Source organism: Epinephelus lanceolatus, chromosome 3 (assembly GCF_041903045.1).
Source record: "Epinephelus lanceolatus isolate andai-2023 chromosome 3, ASM4190304v1, whole genome shotgun sequence".
In the NCBI taxonomy this organism is placed as follows: domain Eukaryota; kingdom Metazoa; phylum Chordata; class Actinopteri; order Perciformes; family Serranidae; genus Epinephelus; species Epinephelus lanceolatus.
In genome coordinates this window covers 28,045,946-28,065,725 of record NC_135736.1, presented here as the reverse complement: position 1 = coordinate 28,065,725, position 19,780 = coordinate 28,045,946, and the positions used below count along the sequence as shown (strand labels likewise).

The 19,780-nt window shown below is 38.9% G+C and overlaps 1 protein-coding gene across 1 annotated transcript; it reads left to right on the top strand.

Annotated features, from left to right (window-relative positions):
- Window positions 1-899: 899 nt before the first annotated feature.
- Window positions 900-18,872, top strand: il15 (interleukin 15). Its single transcript, XM_033623615.2, has 6 exons — window positions 900-1,229; window positions 10,583-10,665; window positions 11,192-11,279; window positions 13,799-13,843; window positions 16,466-16,597; window positions 17,742-18,872. The coding sequence occupies exons 1-6, from the start codon at window positions 1,161-1,163 to the stop codon at window positions 17,853-17,855; spliced, it is 531 nt and encodes a 176-aa protein (XP_033479506.1). The 5' UTR covers window positions 900-1,160; the 3' UTR covers window positions 17,856-18,872.
- Window positions 18,873-19,780: the final 908 nt, after the last annotated feature.

Here is a 19,780-nt window from a genome sequence, read left to right as displayed (position 1 = left end):
ATATAGATCTTTTAGGAGCACATAACAGAATTTTAAGTTCCCTTATTTGATTTTTGTTACAGAAATGCATGCTGGGAGGCAGTGTTAAATTCTTTGCTTGTGTTATTTGTGTTTACAGGCTTGTACCGGTGATGTTTTCTAATATCTAATGCAGTTGTTAATCTTTTTCACTGATGTTGCGAGTATATGAACTCTGGGTGCCTGAAATAACCCTTCCCACTTCACAACTCTGTAATGCATAAAGCTTTTGAAGGAGGTGATTAATATAATGATGATATTGTTATTATTCTGCCCATGAAAATCCCAGTAGACTCAAAAATGATATTGCGACACACATATCCAACAATATATTTGAGAACCAAAGAATACAAATGTATTGACTTTGCTATACCACAGGCAAAACGAACTATAGCTCTTAGCTGGAAGAAGTTTTAGTTGTTGGGTTTGTTGTGTTGGTTTATGTGAGTGTAAACATTTGTTGTAATAACATTTGGACATTAAAAAAAGCAAAGAAAAATTGAGTTCATGTTCCCAAACAAATTATCAGGTAAGGACATCACCACAGACCACACACACCCACAAAGCCAATGTGTGTGTTTGATAATCAGTCTGAAATAAAAAGTTACAGTCATGATGTCTTTGTAACAAGTGTTGCTCTGCTTAAAGGAATTTATCTGCATCTTACTGTGGTAATTGGACTGAATTACTCTGCCTCAGTGCAACACAAAGGTTATCCAAACAACTTGACATGTTTGATCTGATCCGTGTTGAGACATGTTTGTGTTAAATATGAAATGCCTGAATAATACAAACAATATCTGACTGATCATTTTCACATGAAGGTGACAGCCTCGGTCGTTACTGGCATATTTATCAATCTGTGCAATTAAAGACAGATCTGTCAACAGCTGTTCTGAGACGCAGTGGCGAGGAACAAGGTGACGAAGCAGAGGAGGAGTGAACTCTTAACATGACGCGAGCAGGGCGTGTGTCTGTCAGTGGATCGACATCTGGACCGCACTTAAGCTCCGCTCAAGTGTTAACAACCCTGGACGAGGACCAATGAGACCAAACAGCTTCTTAAGAACATGTGAAATGCAAAAATGTGATGTTGGCTTGTTGCTCCGCTGGGTAGGAGAGAGACCGATGCCGCTACGCAGATGATAGACTTCATGACGGCGCTCCCGGTGTTCCTCGTCCAGCCCTCATGCCCCAGAGACCAGCGAGCGGTGAGCTGACTTTCCCTTTCCGAGTGTGTGTGGCAGCCAGGAGTGTAACCCAACCTGTACCCTAACCAAACCTCGGGGTCGGACTACGAGTGTTGGTTAGAAGTACACGTTTTCATTTAGGAGGGACAGAAAAGTGGCAAAGTTCAACACCTGCGAGAAATAACTGGTGCGTAATGATCGGAGGTGTGTCAACTCTGGTGATCCACGTGCACCCACGGGAGTTATTTCAGCTGCTGTCGGCGAACCGTGCGCCATTATGGTTATTTGGTGAAACTAAACAAGGCACCAACACTGGCATTGGTTTAGTTTCACTTTCATTTGGGGCAGAGGACGTGATCTGGTTCAACTGGTCCCTCCTTCTGTTTGGAAGTATGTAGAAGATGTGACGCTAATGTAAGACAACAAATATCTGCACAGCTGTAGGGAAAAGCGCAGGAGGCACGTGCACAACAGGCTTTTACCTGCTATTATTTATCAAACTGCGTTTATGCGTTGGTGGCTGTCAGTGTGGGGAGTTTAGTTTGCACATAGCACCAGGCTGTATTCTGAGTTACTCACATAGATGACCCATTTTTATGGACAGTACCTCCCAATGCTGGAAAAACAAGTCAGACTGTCCGTGAGTAAAAAAGTAGGTTACCATGATGTAAAAATATTCCTTATAAGGTTAACATTAAAAGTCTAACTTAGGAAAAAGTACTCAAGTATTATCAGAAAAATGTACTTAAATTACAGTTCAAACACAAACACACACACACACACATACAGTTGGCTACTGTAAAACAGGGTTAATGGATAATACTTCTAATAAAGAAGTTTTCAGCATTAAAAAAATATGTTTGTTTTATTAATGTGTTTTAGACAGTTGACAGCTTAAGTAAAACTACAAACTTACTATCAGCAAAGTATCAAAAGTAAAAGTAACACTCCTTACAGAGTGTAATATTATTCATAATGCATTATATGATTAGATATTACTTAAATAAATGTTGTAATTTATTAATTTTAGGTGCATTACACAGGACTGGCTGGTTTAATTATAAAACACTGCATCATTTTTTATTAGCTCTTCATGTGTCCTGCATGTAAAATCTTAATTTTTTGTAACTAAAGCTGTCAAATAAACACATTAAGCAAAAAAAAAGTACCACGTCTCTTTCAAAAATGTCAAAGTATGAAGCAGCATTAAATGAAAATACTCAAGCAAAATGTACGTAAATCTAGTGTGCATGATTTAGGAGGATATATTGGCAAAACAGCATTTAATATTCATAACTATGTTTTTATTAGTTTATAGTTACCTTATCTAAGAATCATTGTGTTTTTGTTACCTTAGACTGAACCATTTATATCTATATATGGAGTGGGTTCTCTTCCATGTTGTTTCTACAGTAGCCCAGAGCAGACAAACCAAACACTGACTCCAGTCAGTCAGTCAATCAGTGAAACGTAATAACGTCAGTGTTTATGATAAGGCTCCTCCTGAGCCTCTCAGTGCTGGGCTGGTGTAACTGGTACTTTGTTGCTGACCTCAGCAGAGGAAAAAAAGCAGTTTCCTGCGTGGCTGCGATCTTTTATGATTCTCCTCCTTAAATTAGGATGGAGCAGCGCAGTCAGGATGCTCTCATTGGTGCAGGTGTAGAAACTGATGTCTGCTACTTCACTGAAAAGTGCACTTTCAGTGTTTGTGCACTGAAGGTTTTAACATCACACTTAGCTGCATATTGAACCATGATTGGCTCCCAAACTAGTTGTGATGACACGAATCACGCTCGCACGTCTAAACTGAGATCTAAGGTGAGAAACTTTCCTCCTTCAGCTGATGAGTGTGAAAACAGCCCTCTGGTGTCAAACTCTGCACAGTGAGTATTTAACATCTGAGTGATGTGACCTTGATTTTGAGTGGAATGGGACTTTAAGGTTCTATTTTAAGGCTTTAGCCTGTGTATCAGAGTTGCTCTCCTCTTGCCAACTTGTAAGCTGCCTGAGGTATTTTAGCAAGAACCTGGTGGCTGTGTGTGTGTCTACGTTTAGGACGAGAGGGGATTGTAACTTTGCTGTCAGGTCACCCCGTGACTCTGGAGTGACCTGACTGCTGCCGAATAACTACCTCTCTTTAAAGCGCAGTTTAAAACTTATTTTGATGCTCAAAGTCTCATTATGTTTTATAACTTAGATTCTATCTTGTGTGTTTCTGCATTGCTTTCATCCAGTGTCTTGTTTTTAATCTCTAATTTTGAGTAAAGCTCTCGTCACACAGGTTTTGGGAAGTGCTATATAAACAATTTTTCTTATTACTATTATTATTATTCAAAATCCTCAGTAATAATGCTAATAATAATAATAATGACTTTATTAAGGACACAGAGAAAGGTCCATAGCATACCACACAAAAAAACAGACAATTGTCTATATACAAAAATACAATATAATAAATACTATTTAAATATATATATGTATATGTATATATAAATATTTCAAAAAGGCAAGAAAACAAAAACTCAGTAAAAGCATGTAAAGTGTTAAAAGTAAAAGTACTATGCTGAGTGTAACATTTCAGGGTATTGTAATTATTAACCCATCTCAGAAGTCATTCACCTATCATTAACTTGTAAGAAGTATTTTAATGTATCTGGTCATGATTATTATTATTATTTCTTTGAAAAATGCTGATATGCAATACTATTTTCAGTTTGATACCACAGGGAAAAATTGATATTGAGGGCACAAAAATCTATTTTTTTTTGTATTAAAAGATGATGATAATGAGGCTATAACATGACATCGATGATTTTTTCTTTTCTTGGTTGGTGGCAGAGAGCGGCAGCGTGACTGTAGTAAACATTAACAATAAGAGAGAGCGAGAAAGCGTACTTGGTACTGGTGTATTTATACTGTGATAAATGAGTATTTGAAACAGTTTCAAATATTCAGAATCAATATGTATCGATAAATCAATATTTTTGACAATACCAGTTTATTATGTTTTACGTGTGACATCTCATTGTGCAAAATAAACAGAAAATACAGCTGTCAGATAATTGCGGTGCAGTAAGAAGCACAGTAGTTTCCTTGGAGATGGAGTGAAGTAGAAGTATGAAGTAGAATGAAGTAGAAATACTCAAGCAAAGTATGAGTAGAAGTATGTTACCCTACTGTCTACTACTACTTTTTACTCCAGTACATTCATTTGGCAGGTACAGTTACTGTGCAGATCAACATAACAAATCTACAACATAGCGCACCGTTGCAGATTAAGTGATGAGCTGATCAGAACTTCAAAGGCACTGACTTAACGTTATCTTTGCTTTTCTCGAAACTGCTGTCAAAGTTGTTTTCCACTTTCCAGTGTCTCATCAGGGCCACACAGGCAGCCTTGACATCTTAACAATGCTACTTTCCCTGATTGACCACTTTGTGTTAAACGTGGTGTATTACTTCATGTTAAAGGCGGCAAACAGTGAGTGCTGAAATGACAAGTTAACAGGAACAACCGTTTTTGTAACATATGTATAGTTTAAATTAGAAAGCAAATATGCAGAATATGTACTGGCTTCAGCTTCTTATATGTGAGATTTGTTTTTGTATAATTGGAAGAGGAGTATCTTTAGATTTTGGACTGTTGCTGGAAGACGTCAGCTCGGGTAAAATTCTGATGGTATTTTCTTCTATTATCTGCTATTCCACAACCTAAACAATTACTTGATTCATTAAAACAAATCAGCATATTAATCAACAAAGGAAGTGACTTTTAGCTGCTTAGCTGCTGCTTTACAGCCTGCTGTCAAGACAAAAGTGAACAACCTTAATCTAACATTGCCCAACAGAATGCATTTTATATTGCGCAAGGTGTTACCTAACCAAACACAAGGATACACCTTGTCCTTTTACTAGAAGCCTGGTCGACCTACCCTTTGTTGTCTTTGAGGAGGCAAAAATAGAATTTCATTTATTGATTTTTTTTTTTCAGAGTGAGCCACTTTAAACTTTTTCTGTGGCTAAATGTAACAAAGCACAACTACAGTGCAGCCAATCTGTAACTTGTTGGCTGCACTGTAACTTGTTGGCTGCACTGTAACTTGTTGGCTGCACAACTACAGTGCAGCCAACAAGTTACAGATTGTGAATTCTGAACAGACATGTCACTCTGATCTGTGCAGTACACACCTCAAACTTGTGCCCTTAATTAAATCACAGGCTGTGTAAAAACATAATGTCCAATGTGAATCACGCCCTTTTAATGGCTCACAAATGCTGTGAGTTACAAACACACTGCACCCTGATGGCTGTCACTGCAGTGAATCAGCATCTCAAAACAGTCTGTATTTGTTTAGAACTTCATGACATCATGCTTAACAGAAGTGGGGCCAGAGAAGTGATCAAGGGGTGGCATATTTATACATCACTGGATAGTTAAGTCTGAAAAAAAAACCCTGCTCAGATGTATAAATCTTTAAAACATGCTGCATACTGAGCCACCAAATACTGCCCTGATTTTCTATTTTTATGGAGTCGTCTGTCACAAAATGTCATCACAGTGAGGTCTGTTTTCTGATGTTTGGGTGCTTCGATCTGTTTGAGATTTGAAACGTCAGGACTGGGTTTAAGTAAATAACATCAGTCAGTTTATGGTAAATTGTTACAAGATGCTGCCTCATAATTATGTGGTTATAAGTCTTAATAAGATTAAAAACAATTACAATGTGGGAAAAGAATAGGTGGTGGCTTGTTTTTAAATGTCAGAGATGTGCTTCCACAGAGATCCAGTGTTGGTAATTACTGAAAGACACACCCGCTGCAGTGTGTAGGATATGTGGCCATAGTTTTCTTTAATTATGAGAAAGTGATTGTGTAGAGAGGGTCTGTTAATGACGTTTTATATTTGGGTAATGGAATTTCTATAAAACAGAGCACTCTAGTTAACCCTTTCATGCCCAAAGACCATATGACATGAAAAAATGCCACATTTGTTCTGATTTGTCTAAAGTCTTGAAATCTGGTTCAGACAGTGGGTAAATGTGGGCAAATATATAACAGGACAACTCTAACATTTTTAGATCACAGGAAAAATCATAGTTTTATTGGTAGTCAAAGTCAGGAAACCACTAGCATACTGTTAATTAAATGTTTGTTTTTTACCTTGCATGTGTGTGTATATTTGATATTCAACTTGCTGTGAGTTTAGATACGAAATACTTGAATGTGCTCCTTGTAGCTTCTGAGATGCAGCCATTGTCCAATCATATATTTAGTCTTTGGGCAAATTGGACTACAAACTATAGAGTAACAAGAAAAACTAACTAACCAACTTCAGCCAAATGGTTTGGACAATTTTGAAAATCTCTTCAAACTTGGGATAAGATAGAACCAGAGAACACTTGGAAATATCAGGAGTACAAATTGTAGCAGGATCAGATCATAAGTTTTTATAATGTTAGTGTCACTGAGCTACCACACATTCTTAGGGGAGAAAAATAAAATGAAATCTACCTGATTACTCTGGAGGTTGTAGTTTGTGATGAAACAACCACAGAGAGATGCAAAACAACCACAGAGAGATGCAAAACAACCCCAAAGAGACACAAAACAACCACAGAGAGATGCAAAACAACCCCAAAGAGACACAAAACAACCACAGAGAGATGCAAAACAACCCCAAAGAGACACAAAACAACCACAGAGAGATGCAAAATAACCACAGAGACATAAAACAACCACAGAGAGATGCAAAATAACCACAAAGAGACACAAAACAACCTCAAAGATACATAAAACAACCACAGAGAGACATAAAACGACCACAAAGAGACGCAAAACAACTGCAGAGAAATGAAAAACAACCCCAAAGAGACATAAAACAACCACAAAGAGACATAAAACAACCACAGAGAAATGCAAAACAACCCCAAAGAGACATAAAACAACCCCAAAGAGACACAAAACAACCACAGAGAGATGCAAAATAACCACAGAGACATAAAACAACCACAGAGAGATGCAAAACAACCACAAAGAGACATAAAACCACAGAGAGACATAAAACAACCACAGAGAGATGCAAAACAACCCCAAAGAGACATAAAACAACACAGAAAAATGCAAAACAACCCCAAAGAGACGCAAAACAACCAGAGAGATGCAAAACAACCCCAAAGAGACATAAAACAACCACAGAGAGATGCAAAACAACCACAAAGAGACATAAAACCACAGAGAGACATAAAACAACCACAGAGAGATGCAAAACAACCCCAAAGAGACACAAAACAACACAGAAAAATGCAAAACAACCACAATGAGACGCAAAACAACCAGAGAGATGCAAAACAACCCCAAAGAGACGCGAAACAACCACAAAGAGACATAAAACCACAGACAGATGCAAAGCAACCACAGAGAGATTCAAAACAACCACAAAGAGACATAAAACCACAGAGAGACATAAAACAACCACAGAGAGACATAAAACCACAAAAAGATGGAAAACAACCACAGAGAGATGCAAAGGAAGATGCAAGATGATCCCAAAGGGATGGAAAATGATCACATCAAATTTCAAAATGTATGTAGAGATGAATTCACAGTCCAGGGACTGATTTGTGTGATAAAGAGGAAAATCTTGTAGCCTGAAGACTTAATACTCAAAATCATGACAGGGAAGAAAAGCCTTCTGCAGTGTGTGATTGATGAGCTGCTGCGGAAGCCAAGATAATATCAGCAGCATTAATTATTTCACAATACTAATACTTGTGGGCAAAGTCAGTTCAGTTCAGCTCCACTGGATTTACTGAACAAACTAATACTGAAATAGGTTTACAGGTTACAGCAGATGGTTAATTTAAAACAAGCCAATTCATGAATTAATGTAGTAAAAATGAGGAGTGGGAATCACCAGAGGCACAAAGATACGATCACATCACGATACTTTAGTCATGATACAATGTTATTGCGATTTCAAACATGCTGAATATTGCAATAATATATATTGCGATATGTTGCAATTTATCACCTTTTTTAATCTACTAATTTTAGAAAAGTTTGTCAACATCTGTATTTTCTTTTTTTTTTTGCGATCAAATTTTTATTAAAGTTTGACAAAAAGTCAAAAAGAAGCACGCCAAAACTTTTAGGGATTCAACATTACAGCACACAGTCTCAATTTTCACAGTAGGCATCCAGTGGGTCCAAGACAAAGGAACGTGCCATGGGATACCACAGAACACAGCAGTAGTATCATTATTAATCATAAAATAAAATAAAAAAGTGGATAATTGCCCAAAGAGACAACAATGAGGAAAAGAAATAGTTAACCTGAAAAATAAAAATAAAGTGCATACATAACGTGAAAATATACACACACATAGACAGACACAGACACACACCCACAGGACACACACACACACACAAAAACATACAAAACAAAACAGAGGGACACAGGAACATCTGTATTTTCTAATAAGATAAAGTTTTCAGTCTGTTCTTCTAACTTCAGTCATTTTCTTTGCAACACAATGTATATTACTGGGCTGAAAAAGCAATCGCACGATGCTGTGTTAATTTTTCCCCAACACCTAGTAAAAATATTTTGTTGTCTCGGGTCTTATTGCTGCATGTTTGACCTTTTAAAAACATACAGTACAGGCCAAAAGTTTGGACACACCTTCTCATTCAATGCGTTTTCTTTATTTTCATGACTATTTACATTGTAGATTCTCACTGAAGGCATCAAAACTATGAATGAACACATGTGGAGTTATGTACTTAACAAAAAAGGTGAAATAACTGAAAACATTTATATTCTAGTTTCTTCAAAATAGCCACCCTTTGCTCTGATTACTGCTTTGCACACTCTTGGCATTCTCTCCATGAGCTTCAAGAGGTAGTCACCTGAAATGGTTTCCACTTCACAGGTGTGCCTTATCAGGGTTAATTAGTGGAATTTCTTGCTTTATCAATGGGGTTGGGACCATCAGTTGTGTTGTGCAGAAGTCAGGTTAATACACAGCCGACAGCCCTATTGGACAACTGTTAAAATTCATATTATGGCAAGAACCAATCAGCTAACTAAAGAAAACGAGTGGCCATCATTACTTTAAGAAATGAAGGTCAGTCATTCCGGAAAATTGCAAAAACTTTAAATGTGTCCCCAAGTGGAGTCGCAAAAACCATCAAGCGCTACAACGAAACTGGCACACATGAGGACCGACCCAGGAAAGGAAGACCAAGAGTCACCTCTGCTTCTGAGGATAAGTTCATCCGAGTCACCAGCCTCAGAAATCGCAAGTTAACAGCAGCTCAGATCAGAGACCAGATGAATGCCACACAGAGTTCTAGCAGCAGACCCATCTCTAGAACAACTGTTAAGAGGAGACTGCGCCAATCAGGCCTTCATGGTCAAATAGCTGCTAGGAAACCACTGCTAAGGAGAGGCAACAAGCAGAAGAGATTTGTTTGGGCCAAGAAACACAAGGAATGGACATTAGACCAGTGGAAATCTGTGCTTTGGTCTGATGAGTCCAAATTTGAGATCTTTGGTTTCCAACCGCCGTGTCTTTGTGAGACGCAGAAAAGGTGAACGGATGAATTCCACATGCCTGGTTCCCACTGTGAAGCATGGAGGAGGAGGTGTGATGGTGTGGGGGTGTTTTGCTGGTGACACTGCTGGGGATTTATTCAAAATTGAAGGCACACTGAACCAGCATGGCTACCACAGCATCCTGCAGCGACATGCCATCCCATCCGGTTTGCGTTTAGTTGGACGATCATTTATTTTTCAACAGGACAATGACCCCAAACACACCTCCAGGCTGTGTAAGGGCTATTTGACCAAGAAGGAGAGTGATGGAGTGCTGCGGCAGATGACCTGGCCTCCACAGTCACCGGACCTGAACCCGATCGAGATGGTTTGGGGTGAGCTGGACCGCAGAGTGAAGGCAAAGGGGCCAACAAGTGCTAAACACCTCTGGGAACTCCTTCAAGACTGTTGGAAAACCATTTCCGGTGACTACCTCTTGAAGTTCATCGAGAGAATGCCAAGAGTGTGCAAAGCAGTAATCAGAGCAAAGGGTGGCTATTTTGAAGAAACTAGAATATAAAACATGTTTTCAGTTATTTCACCTTTTTTTGTTAAGTACATAACTCCACATGTGTTCATAGTTTTGATGCCTTCAGTGAGAATCTACAATGTAAATAGTCATGAAAATAAAGAAAACGCATTGAATGAGAAGGTGTGTCCAAACTTTTGGCCTGTACTGTATGTTGTTGGTTTTTATCGTATTAATGAACAGTTTCACTCAAGCTTGACAGGGTAACCTGAAGGACGACACACTAACATTTCCTTGTCTTATTTCTAGAAAAGCGTCCAGTTCCTGCTGACCTGTAACCAGTGCCGAGAGAGCCACAAAACTCAGGTCTGGCTTTGTTTCTTAGTTCTGAGGTAGGCATACAGTGTGTGACTCATTTTTCCATAATTGAAATATTGGTTATCATACTTAAAAATGACAGAGGAAATGTTTCTGTAATAAACAGTTAAGCTTGAAAAACACACAGACAAAAAAATACACAAGCTATGTGAGATACTCTACGTTACTCATGAAAGAAAATTGTTCCGAAGAATTCACGAGATAAGTCTCATCCCAAAAAAACATCCTGATTGACTTGATATTACTCATCCATACAGAAGGGACTCATTTATTATGTACACATCACTGGCTCACTTGCTTTTATGTAACTGCGTAATCACCACCAGCACAATGGCAACACGCCGACAAACAAACTGACAGCGGAGTCTGCAAGATACAACTCGTAGCTCAGTAAGCAGCATAAAGTAACAGTGGGTCATTGTACAGTAATTTTTTTAACATCTGTCTACTTTTACAGCCGGTGCTGCGAGGACCCAAAACATCAGATATCTGCATAGTTGCTATGTTTTTTTTAATCAATGTCTCCTTGTTCTCTTAAAGCTTCTTGAGTACATCTGCGTGTGCTGCCTACGTGCCCAGTACACCACATGTTCAGAAATGCTTGGAGAGGCTGACACCCTCCATTGAGGTGAGAGAAGGTATCAAATAAAATAACATTTTGGTTATGTTTATCTTTTACTACCTATGATATAAGGATTTGTTTTATATCATATGAAGAAACCATCGTATTTTTATGGTCTCTGATACTTAAGCCCCGTTTCCACCAAGCAGTTCAGTACACTTTTTTTTCTGTTTCCACTGTGAAAAGTTGTGGATGGTACTAGGGCTGTGCGATTGCCTCTAAATTTCATGGTTACGTCCTTGGCACTTGGGGGTTACGTCCTTGGCACGTGTCTTACGTCAATCACTACCATGTTATTTTAATATTTTGCATCACATGCAAAATTGAGCGTTTCCAGCTTGTCAGCGCAGCGGTGTTGGTACCGCTGTGCTGACAAGCCGGAGACATGTTGCTCCTCCTCACTTCAAGTCGCTGTCGTTAACTTTTAACCTGCAAATTTATGAAAGCCCTTGTGAACATTTCAATAGTTACACATTAAAACAATATTTATTTGCAATTACTCTATTGAAGGACCCCGAAGCATGAGCAAATGGGCTGTGTCACTTTGGATCAAAGAGATGCGCCCTGTCACTGTCAGCGCAGGGCTGACAGGGCACCCTCCGCTGAGAAGAGAGAAAGGAGAGGAGAGGAGATGGATTGTAGATCTGTTTGTAAACGGGGCTTCTCTGCTTCTCTGACAGTCATGTATTTCCCCAAAAAACATCTCTTAATGCACGGTAGAGCGCCGTTTTTGTTTTTTTTGTTTTTTTTCCTTTCTTTTTTCAAAATCGCCTTGATATCCAGCAAATCGCCTGGCAACCCTCCAATTGCCAATATACGATTTGATCGCTGATTGTCCCAGGCCTAGATGGTACCAAAGGAACCGTTCCATATCGTCACCATTTTTGGTCACCCCTCTGTTGGGGTACGTAGCACACAGATCTGGTACTAAAAGGTGGAACTGTGAACACTGTGTGTCTGTTGTTTGGTCAATAGTGGACGATCACTCTGCTGTCATTACTACTGCTCAGGGCCGAGTCTTGGCAGGTTTTGAAGCTCACTGTTCATACCGAGGAGAGTTTTATTAGTTAAGTGTAACTAAGGATGTTTTGCTGCCTCTTGCAGCAGCTGTAGTTGGAAAGAAAATAACTTAATTCACTGGGCCGACTGCCAGCGACTTTTAAGGTGGAACGTTAACTTGTAATGTTACTCAATGTATGAGATGATGACGAGAAGCCATCAGCACACCTTAAATTTCAACTGCATATTTTCTAATCCTTACTCTGAGAAAAAAAAGCATTGCGGAGCGTTGCTCTTGTGGGCACAGGCAACATTAAACCCCTGAGCTTGCCTGAGAAGGACTAAACGCACAAACCCGTTATTTTTAAAGGAGCTATATGTAAGAAATCTAAAGCAAATAGTCATAAAATCCTCCTAATATGTCACAGAGACTAAGGAATAATGTTCATATAACATACTGATCTCACCGACAACAATAGTACAGCCAGAATATTCGCATTTAAAAAAAAAATTTACGGTCTGCAAATCATGTTTATGTTTTGAATTTGTGTTTTGGCCTGTTGCGCCACCCACCACCGTCTACCAGTCACACAGTCAGTAGAGTCTCAGCATCAGTTAAAGTTACGACTGAGCTACAGCAACACGGCAAGCAGCATTAGCAGTGTCCCGGTACATAGCATTAGCAGTCTCCTCAGCTGTATCCCGGCAGCAGTGTTAGCAGCAGAGAAGCCGGACTTGCTCGAACGGTCCGCTGGAAAACCAAAGATCAAGGACGCGGCGACGTGGCCCTGCCATGGCAGCCGCCCGTGGGCAAACAAATCACCCCCAATTTCCACCAGATGCGTGTTGGTTGCATCTGCGTTCCGGCATGGTAGCAGAGCCGATAGGATTCAGTTCTAGTCAATGTGTGTTTCCACCGGTTGCGACTGTGCTGCGTTCCGGCTCCGTCTCTGCTGCGGCACTCCGGAGCCCCCCGCAACAGATACGCAGGACTTCTATTTTTGCCGGACGCCGGAGCACAACGCAGCAATTCAGCACAGAGCAGCAACCTCGAATCTGTAGGGGAGGGGGGGCGGACACAACTCGCGGCAGTATTTTGAATTTGAGTGCAGTAACCGTTTTGGCCACATTCTTACATACAGCGCCTTTAAATATCCCATGGAGAGAGACTCTCACTGCAGCCTGTTTTATTTTGTTCTGAAAATGTCGGCGTGCAATTTTGTTCTGTGGATGATAAACGAGGAAATACAGTGAGTGCTGGGCAGAGCAGTGAGTGACAACAACCCCGCCTACATTTAAGAGTACTGTTTGTGGTGGAAACGCTAAGTGGACCAAGGGTCTAGGTACCATGTCTGTAGGGTTACTTTTGGTTCCAAAGGTACCATACCGAAAGTATTTGGTGGAAACAGGGCTTTTGTTGACACTTTCCTGTCTTGTATCCTTTTTACACGTGTAGTGGATAGTTTTTGTTTAATATTTGTAAGCATCTATGTAATTTTGTTATTTTTTTTCCTACTCCTTTTCAGAAATCTGACGCTATGCTGTATGCTCCGTCAGCTAATGACGTTGAAGTAAGTTGTAAAGGTACATGTTAACATTTCAGTTTTGATTATAGTCAGGAAGCTATGAAAAGATCATAAGTATACCATTTTATGGTGCATAAAATACTAAGCTATCAAAGTAATAGTTCAGTCAGACAACTCACGTTTAAATATTTATTTCAACAGCAGAACATAGTTAGAGTTTGGCGTCTAGACTCCGGCCTCATCACTTCCCGCAGATATGTTTACATGAAATATTGGGAAGTGATGATCAAACCTTTTGCCTGCATATGGATGCTGGGGTGGAGGTGGGGCTGAAAGAGCAAGCGGCAGAACTGATACAGGGCAGCAGCAGCACAGACAATGCAAAGGGAGAGCTGGGAAGATTTTGCAGCTTAAATAGACCGCCAAATTTGGAGGGTGTGTTTGTAGATGACATATGGGGAGTGACGTATGACGTGTGAGTATGAATTAGTGCAGCTTGAGTTGACTGCCTGAACTAGCTCACAGACGTCGCTCCATTTACTGGCAGATTCATACACATTACAGTGTGTTTGTTTCTGAGGTGGATGGTATTTCAGGAGTCTCTTGCTCGAAAAGTTACAGAACGACTCGTTGTGGCTTACAAGTATGTCCGTACACATGAAATAAATGTATAGCTAAGTGGCCACCATGTTTCAATAATTTGTAACTGTTGACTAGTTCGCCTCGCTGCTATACACAGGTACTATACAGTGAGTTCGCATTAGCTAGCTAACTGTTTGCCTATAGTCAGTGTTGTATACTGTAAATTAATAGTTTTTTTTTTAATAGGCTAATTTATCTTTACTAATGAAATGTTGGAATCACATTAATATGTATTTTCGGACATATTTACATTTTTGAAACAAAACAAAACATAACTAAAAACCCTTTAATGAAAACTTCATTAAAATACCAAACAATAATTTGACCCGCAGTAACTCTGAGGACCCCCTGTCGAAGTCCCAAGACATAAAGGAGGAGGTTTGCGATGTACCATATACTGTTTTTCTTATTGTCCACAAACCCTATGAAAACAACCAAAACCAATAAAAAAAAATTGATGCTATTGACGCAGTATTGTCTGTGTAGTGACTTTCTTAGCCACGTTGGTGGGATGACTCTGTGGATGTGGGTTGGTCCACCTCTTTGGTTCTGACTGAATTTCAACACTAATGGATCAATTGCCATAAAATTTCATAAAGACATTTATGGTCCAGAGAGGATGACTGGTAATGACCAGTGTTGCCAACTCTTTTCCAATGAGAGCCGTGGACTGAGATTACTCTGAGCTGCGTATGATATATTTTTCTTTTTCCATTATGGTCTGAACTCGTCACTTAGTAATGATAATGGTAATAATAATACTACATTATATTTACAGAGCGCTTTTTATGGTACTCAAAGACACTTTACATTAGTTAAAACCAATCATAAAATAGAGTACAGTAACATTGTAACTGTGACCATGTTAGCATGCTGATGTCAGCATTTGTGGTTAGCACCACTGTGACTAAGTACATCCTCACAGCGCTGCTGTCATTACAGCTGACTCTTAGTTTTGTTTAAAAATGAAACCATCCTGTATTTGTGACCATTTTGAAACTTTGCATCTGCAGTAGCAGTAATGGACTAAGCACCACAGACAAAGCAGTCAGACAGTACTGACAGGTGAGGTCTGACTGAGGCAATTTTTGTTTTCGTCTTTTCATGGTATTTGTTGATGATAATAAAGCCTATAATTCGCCTCATAGGGCGACAAAACTGTGGCCACCCGAGGGTGGGGGAATTTTTGTGGACTGACTGACTGAGCAAATTATAGAGCAAGAGGTAAAAATAAAAGATAAGATAAGATAAGATACACCTTTATTGATCCCATAATTGAGAAATTCCAGTGTTACAGCAGTCAAGGGGAAAGAGTCAGATTAAAGATTTCAAATTTAAACTTAAAAACCTAAAACTTAAAAAACTAGGCATGCAAAATAAGTACAAAAATACAAGAAATGGTGATAAATAACAATAATAATAGTAATAATGATAATGAGAAGTGGATAATAATGAGCAGCAGTGAATGAAAATGAGCAGTGGATAAAGGGAGCACATCTAGTGCAAGTGATTGTATGTGCAAAACAGCAGACAGCTGTGGTGTCCATAAAGTGTCCATAGTGTCAATAAAGTTTCCATGGTGCAGTTTACTGTGAGCAGTGCTGGTTATGTAGCCTGACAGCAGCAGGCAGGAAGGACCTGCGATGGCATTCCTTCACACACTTGTCTATCATCAGTCTATCGCTGAAGGAGCTCTCCAGAGCTCCAGAGACTAAAACAAAACAAAACCATAGAATAATGCCAACCTCATCCGTTAAGACTGAAAATTGAAACGCCACATTGACATAAGCTTACACAGGAGAGCAGTAATATTTTTATAAAGAACCTGCTTAAAACAGAATTCATTACATCTTGTTGAACTTTGTTGAAGTTGCAGCCTCAAAGTTGTTAACACCCGCATGATGTGCACAAAAGCCTGACACAAAAAACACAAACACATTAAGTCCTGTTTCTAACTGTTAATGTAATACACATCTGTAACTGTATTTATGCTTACTGAGGCATGTGTCTCTCTCTCTGTTCTAGGAGAAATGTAAAATCATGTCGCTCAGATGTTACATGTTGGAGTTGATGATGGTCATCAATGAAGAAGAAGTTATGCGTGACGTAAACTGCATATTTGATTTCAACGACACACTGGGTCAAACAGCCAAACCTGTAAGTCCTGTGAATGAAATACTCCTCAGAGTGTCTGTACTATTAAACTACCTGCTCACATAACCACAGATGAACCCGGTATCGTAACACTTTAATTAGTAGCCCGTGCCATTATTTGATTAACACTACAGCTGATAAATAGCCTTTTGGCTAATTCTGGCTTTTTTATACCATGTGTATTTATTAATTTGCACTGTCCTTTCTTAAATAAACTAAACTAAAAAAAGAAAAACTACAAATAAAATGAACGATTGAATTGTAGACAATCTAACTGATGTGTAGCATATTGGCCAAAGTTTAACAATAATATCTCTACATGCGATCTAAACAACTGTCTAATATTAGCTCAAGTGGGTCAACAACCAACAATCTGGTCTTATACATCCAAAGAACTTCTATAAAAAATGACCTGCTTGGCAACCAGACTGGGCGTCTGATGGAGACAGGTCTTTATTTGTCAAAATGTGTAGCCACATTGGGCTAGTAAAAGGGACTGGGCGTTTAATTGAAATTCTGCCGTAAACATCAGTCATCACTGGTGTGTAAAAACTGGATGCATGATGTTTTCAGGTTGTCCATCCGTCCATCTGTCGCAATCTCTCGTCTTCTTGGACTGAATGATGAACTGATAAGAATGTAGTGGTCAAAGGTCAAGGTCGCTCTGACCCCACCCATCTCATTCTCGTGAATGCAATACCTCAAGAACACCTTGGGGGATTTTTTTTCCAAATTTGGCAGAAACGTCCCCTTGGATCCAACGATTAACTGAATAGACTTTGGTGATAAAAAGTCAAGGTCACGGTGACCCCGTCTGTCTCATTCTTGTGAACGTGATATCTCACGAAGGCCTTGAAGAAATTTTCTCTAATTTGGCACAAACATCCAACATGGGCATGGATGTAGACTGTGGGTGCAACTTGACTGGTTCACAGAGACATACTACCGCAAGGAGATAATTTCAGTTTTCTTCAGCAAATTAGGCGCTTTACAGCTGATACATTAATTTCTTTCTCACCAGTGAAACATATGACATTATACAAAGCTTCTGTGCCATATTAGCTTTTATTTATTTATTTATTTTTTCCCAAAATTTATTTTATTAACGTTTAAAAATGTGTTTTATTGTGTCTCTTTTAAATTTTAGGTTGGCTGCCTACCATGTGAAGCATACTCCCTTAAAAATATTACAGTATTCCTGGACAGACTAAATAACCTTTTGGAAGAAATGACCACACGGTTGAATACTCGAAAAACGTAACATGATGTATATACTGTAAGCTACAAATGTGTATTTGTATATATCTGTAAAGTACTGTGGCTCTTTTTATTTTTGTCAGTATTACACTGTAACTATGTCGACATGCGACACTCCATGCCGTCCTGTATTTTAAAACAGTTTAAATCTATAGGATGACAGCACTGCATCTCCGGCAGTTGACTGTTATTATCTGTACAGATGAAATCTCTGTGACTGTGCATCATAATCTGCCTTCCTGTTGTACAGTTTTGAGAGAAGTATCAGGAAGCAGCTTGTACTGTATATACAGAATGTATTATATTATTAACCCTATGGGCCCGAATGACGCAAAGTGCGTCCAAATTCATGCCAGTTCTCTACCATGCGTCGTAGCGAGAAGCTTGTCGGTAGTCCAATGTTTTTACAAGGAAAAACAATGATAAAGTTACACTAAAATTATGTATAACAAAGCTTTCATACAGCTTTGCACACACATTACTCTTGGATGGATTACTGGCGAACACATCATTGTGCTGTCATCCCATCATGCTATAAATACAGATCAATTGTCTACAAAATAAAAACCTGACAAATTTCTTTACAATCCATTATACAGATCTTGTCATCAGTCACTTCAAATAGTGAGGAATAATATTATTACTATTTTTCTGTTATCTTTGATGTAAATATTGCATGTCTCTTTCAAATAAAACACATTTTTGACTTGTGAATGAGTCAGTGGAATTTCTTGCAATAATGAAAAAATACTGGCAAATATGTCCACCTGGCATAAACCACGTTTGTCACAGAATGACATCATGGTTCTTATATTGCCAGATTCCAGAGAGTCTCCCCTCTTAATATATGGCGGAATGTCTACTTCCAACTTGCTATGGTGAGATACATGTAAAAATGTAAGATTTTTTTTTTCATTGATGTAAAATTTAATATAAAATACAGGCACATAGAAGGACATGTAATGATGGCAAATCTGGATAGCCCAGATTGTCCTGAAAAAAAAACAAAAAAAAAAAACAACCCAAGATATAGCATGTATATGTAGCCTTTATAATGACTGTGATATGTGCTTAAAAGTAAAGGCAGTAAAAATGCCCCCAAAAAACGCCTAGGGCCCATAGGGTTAAGCTCACTGCTAAACACTACTGAATGTAACACCTATTATACAGTATATTCCTTATGGACTCCAGTATATCCAAAACAGTTCCTCACTTCAGTAAATAATATAACTATGTCTTTCATTGTATTTCTTTTATATATTAAGTGTTTGTTAAAGCTGCCCTTTAAGGTTTGTTCATAGGCATTCATACTAAAAACAGTCCTGCATTAAAAAAATGTGTGCAGCTGTGCTGGTACGGGTGTGTTGTGTCAGATAACGATGAGACATGAAATATGATCCAAAGAGGCCCGTATGAGTAATAGATCTGAGTTTGAAGGCTTATCAGATACCTAAACGCATGGGATTTTACAACTCTTGAAGGATATCATGGTGGCAATAATTGTATTTTTCATCCAGCAATCATGAGGTAGAAATATCAGGTTCATGTTTCAAAAATAGTCCTCCAAGAATGTGTGCTTGGATGTATTTATTGGCCAACACAGCATCATGTGAGATGATTGGGCGACCCTGTGCTTTTTTTTAACCAATCGTCGAAAAAATGTTGGCATTGTATGTTTGTGCTAGCCACAGATATGTTACATTTGCACGTTATTATGTACCAGATACCTTGAAACGTTATATTTTAACAACACTGTGGTTGCGTTTTGGTTTAAAATATCTGGTTTTGGTTGCACAATGTCTCAGTAAAACAACGACCACTTTTCGTGGCACTATCCACGATGGAAAAACAGTGACTGGTTTGTTGTTTGTTGGGTCTGGTTTGTTGTTTGTTGGGTCTTGAACTGTGATCTACAGCTGGACAGGCTTC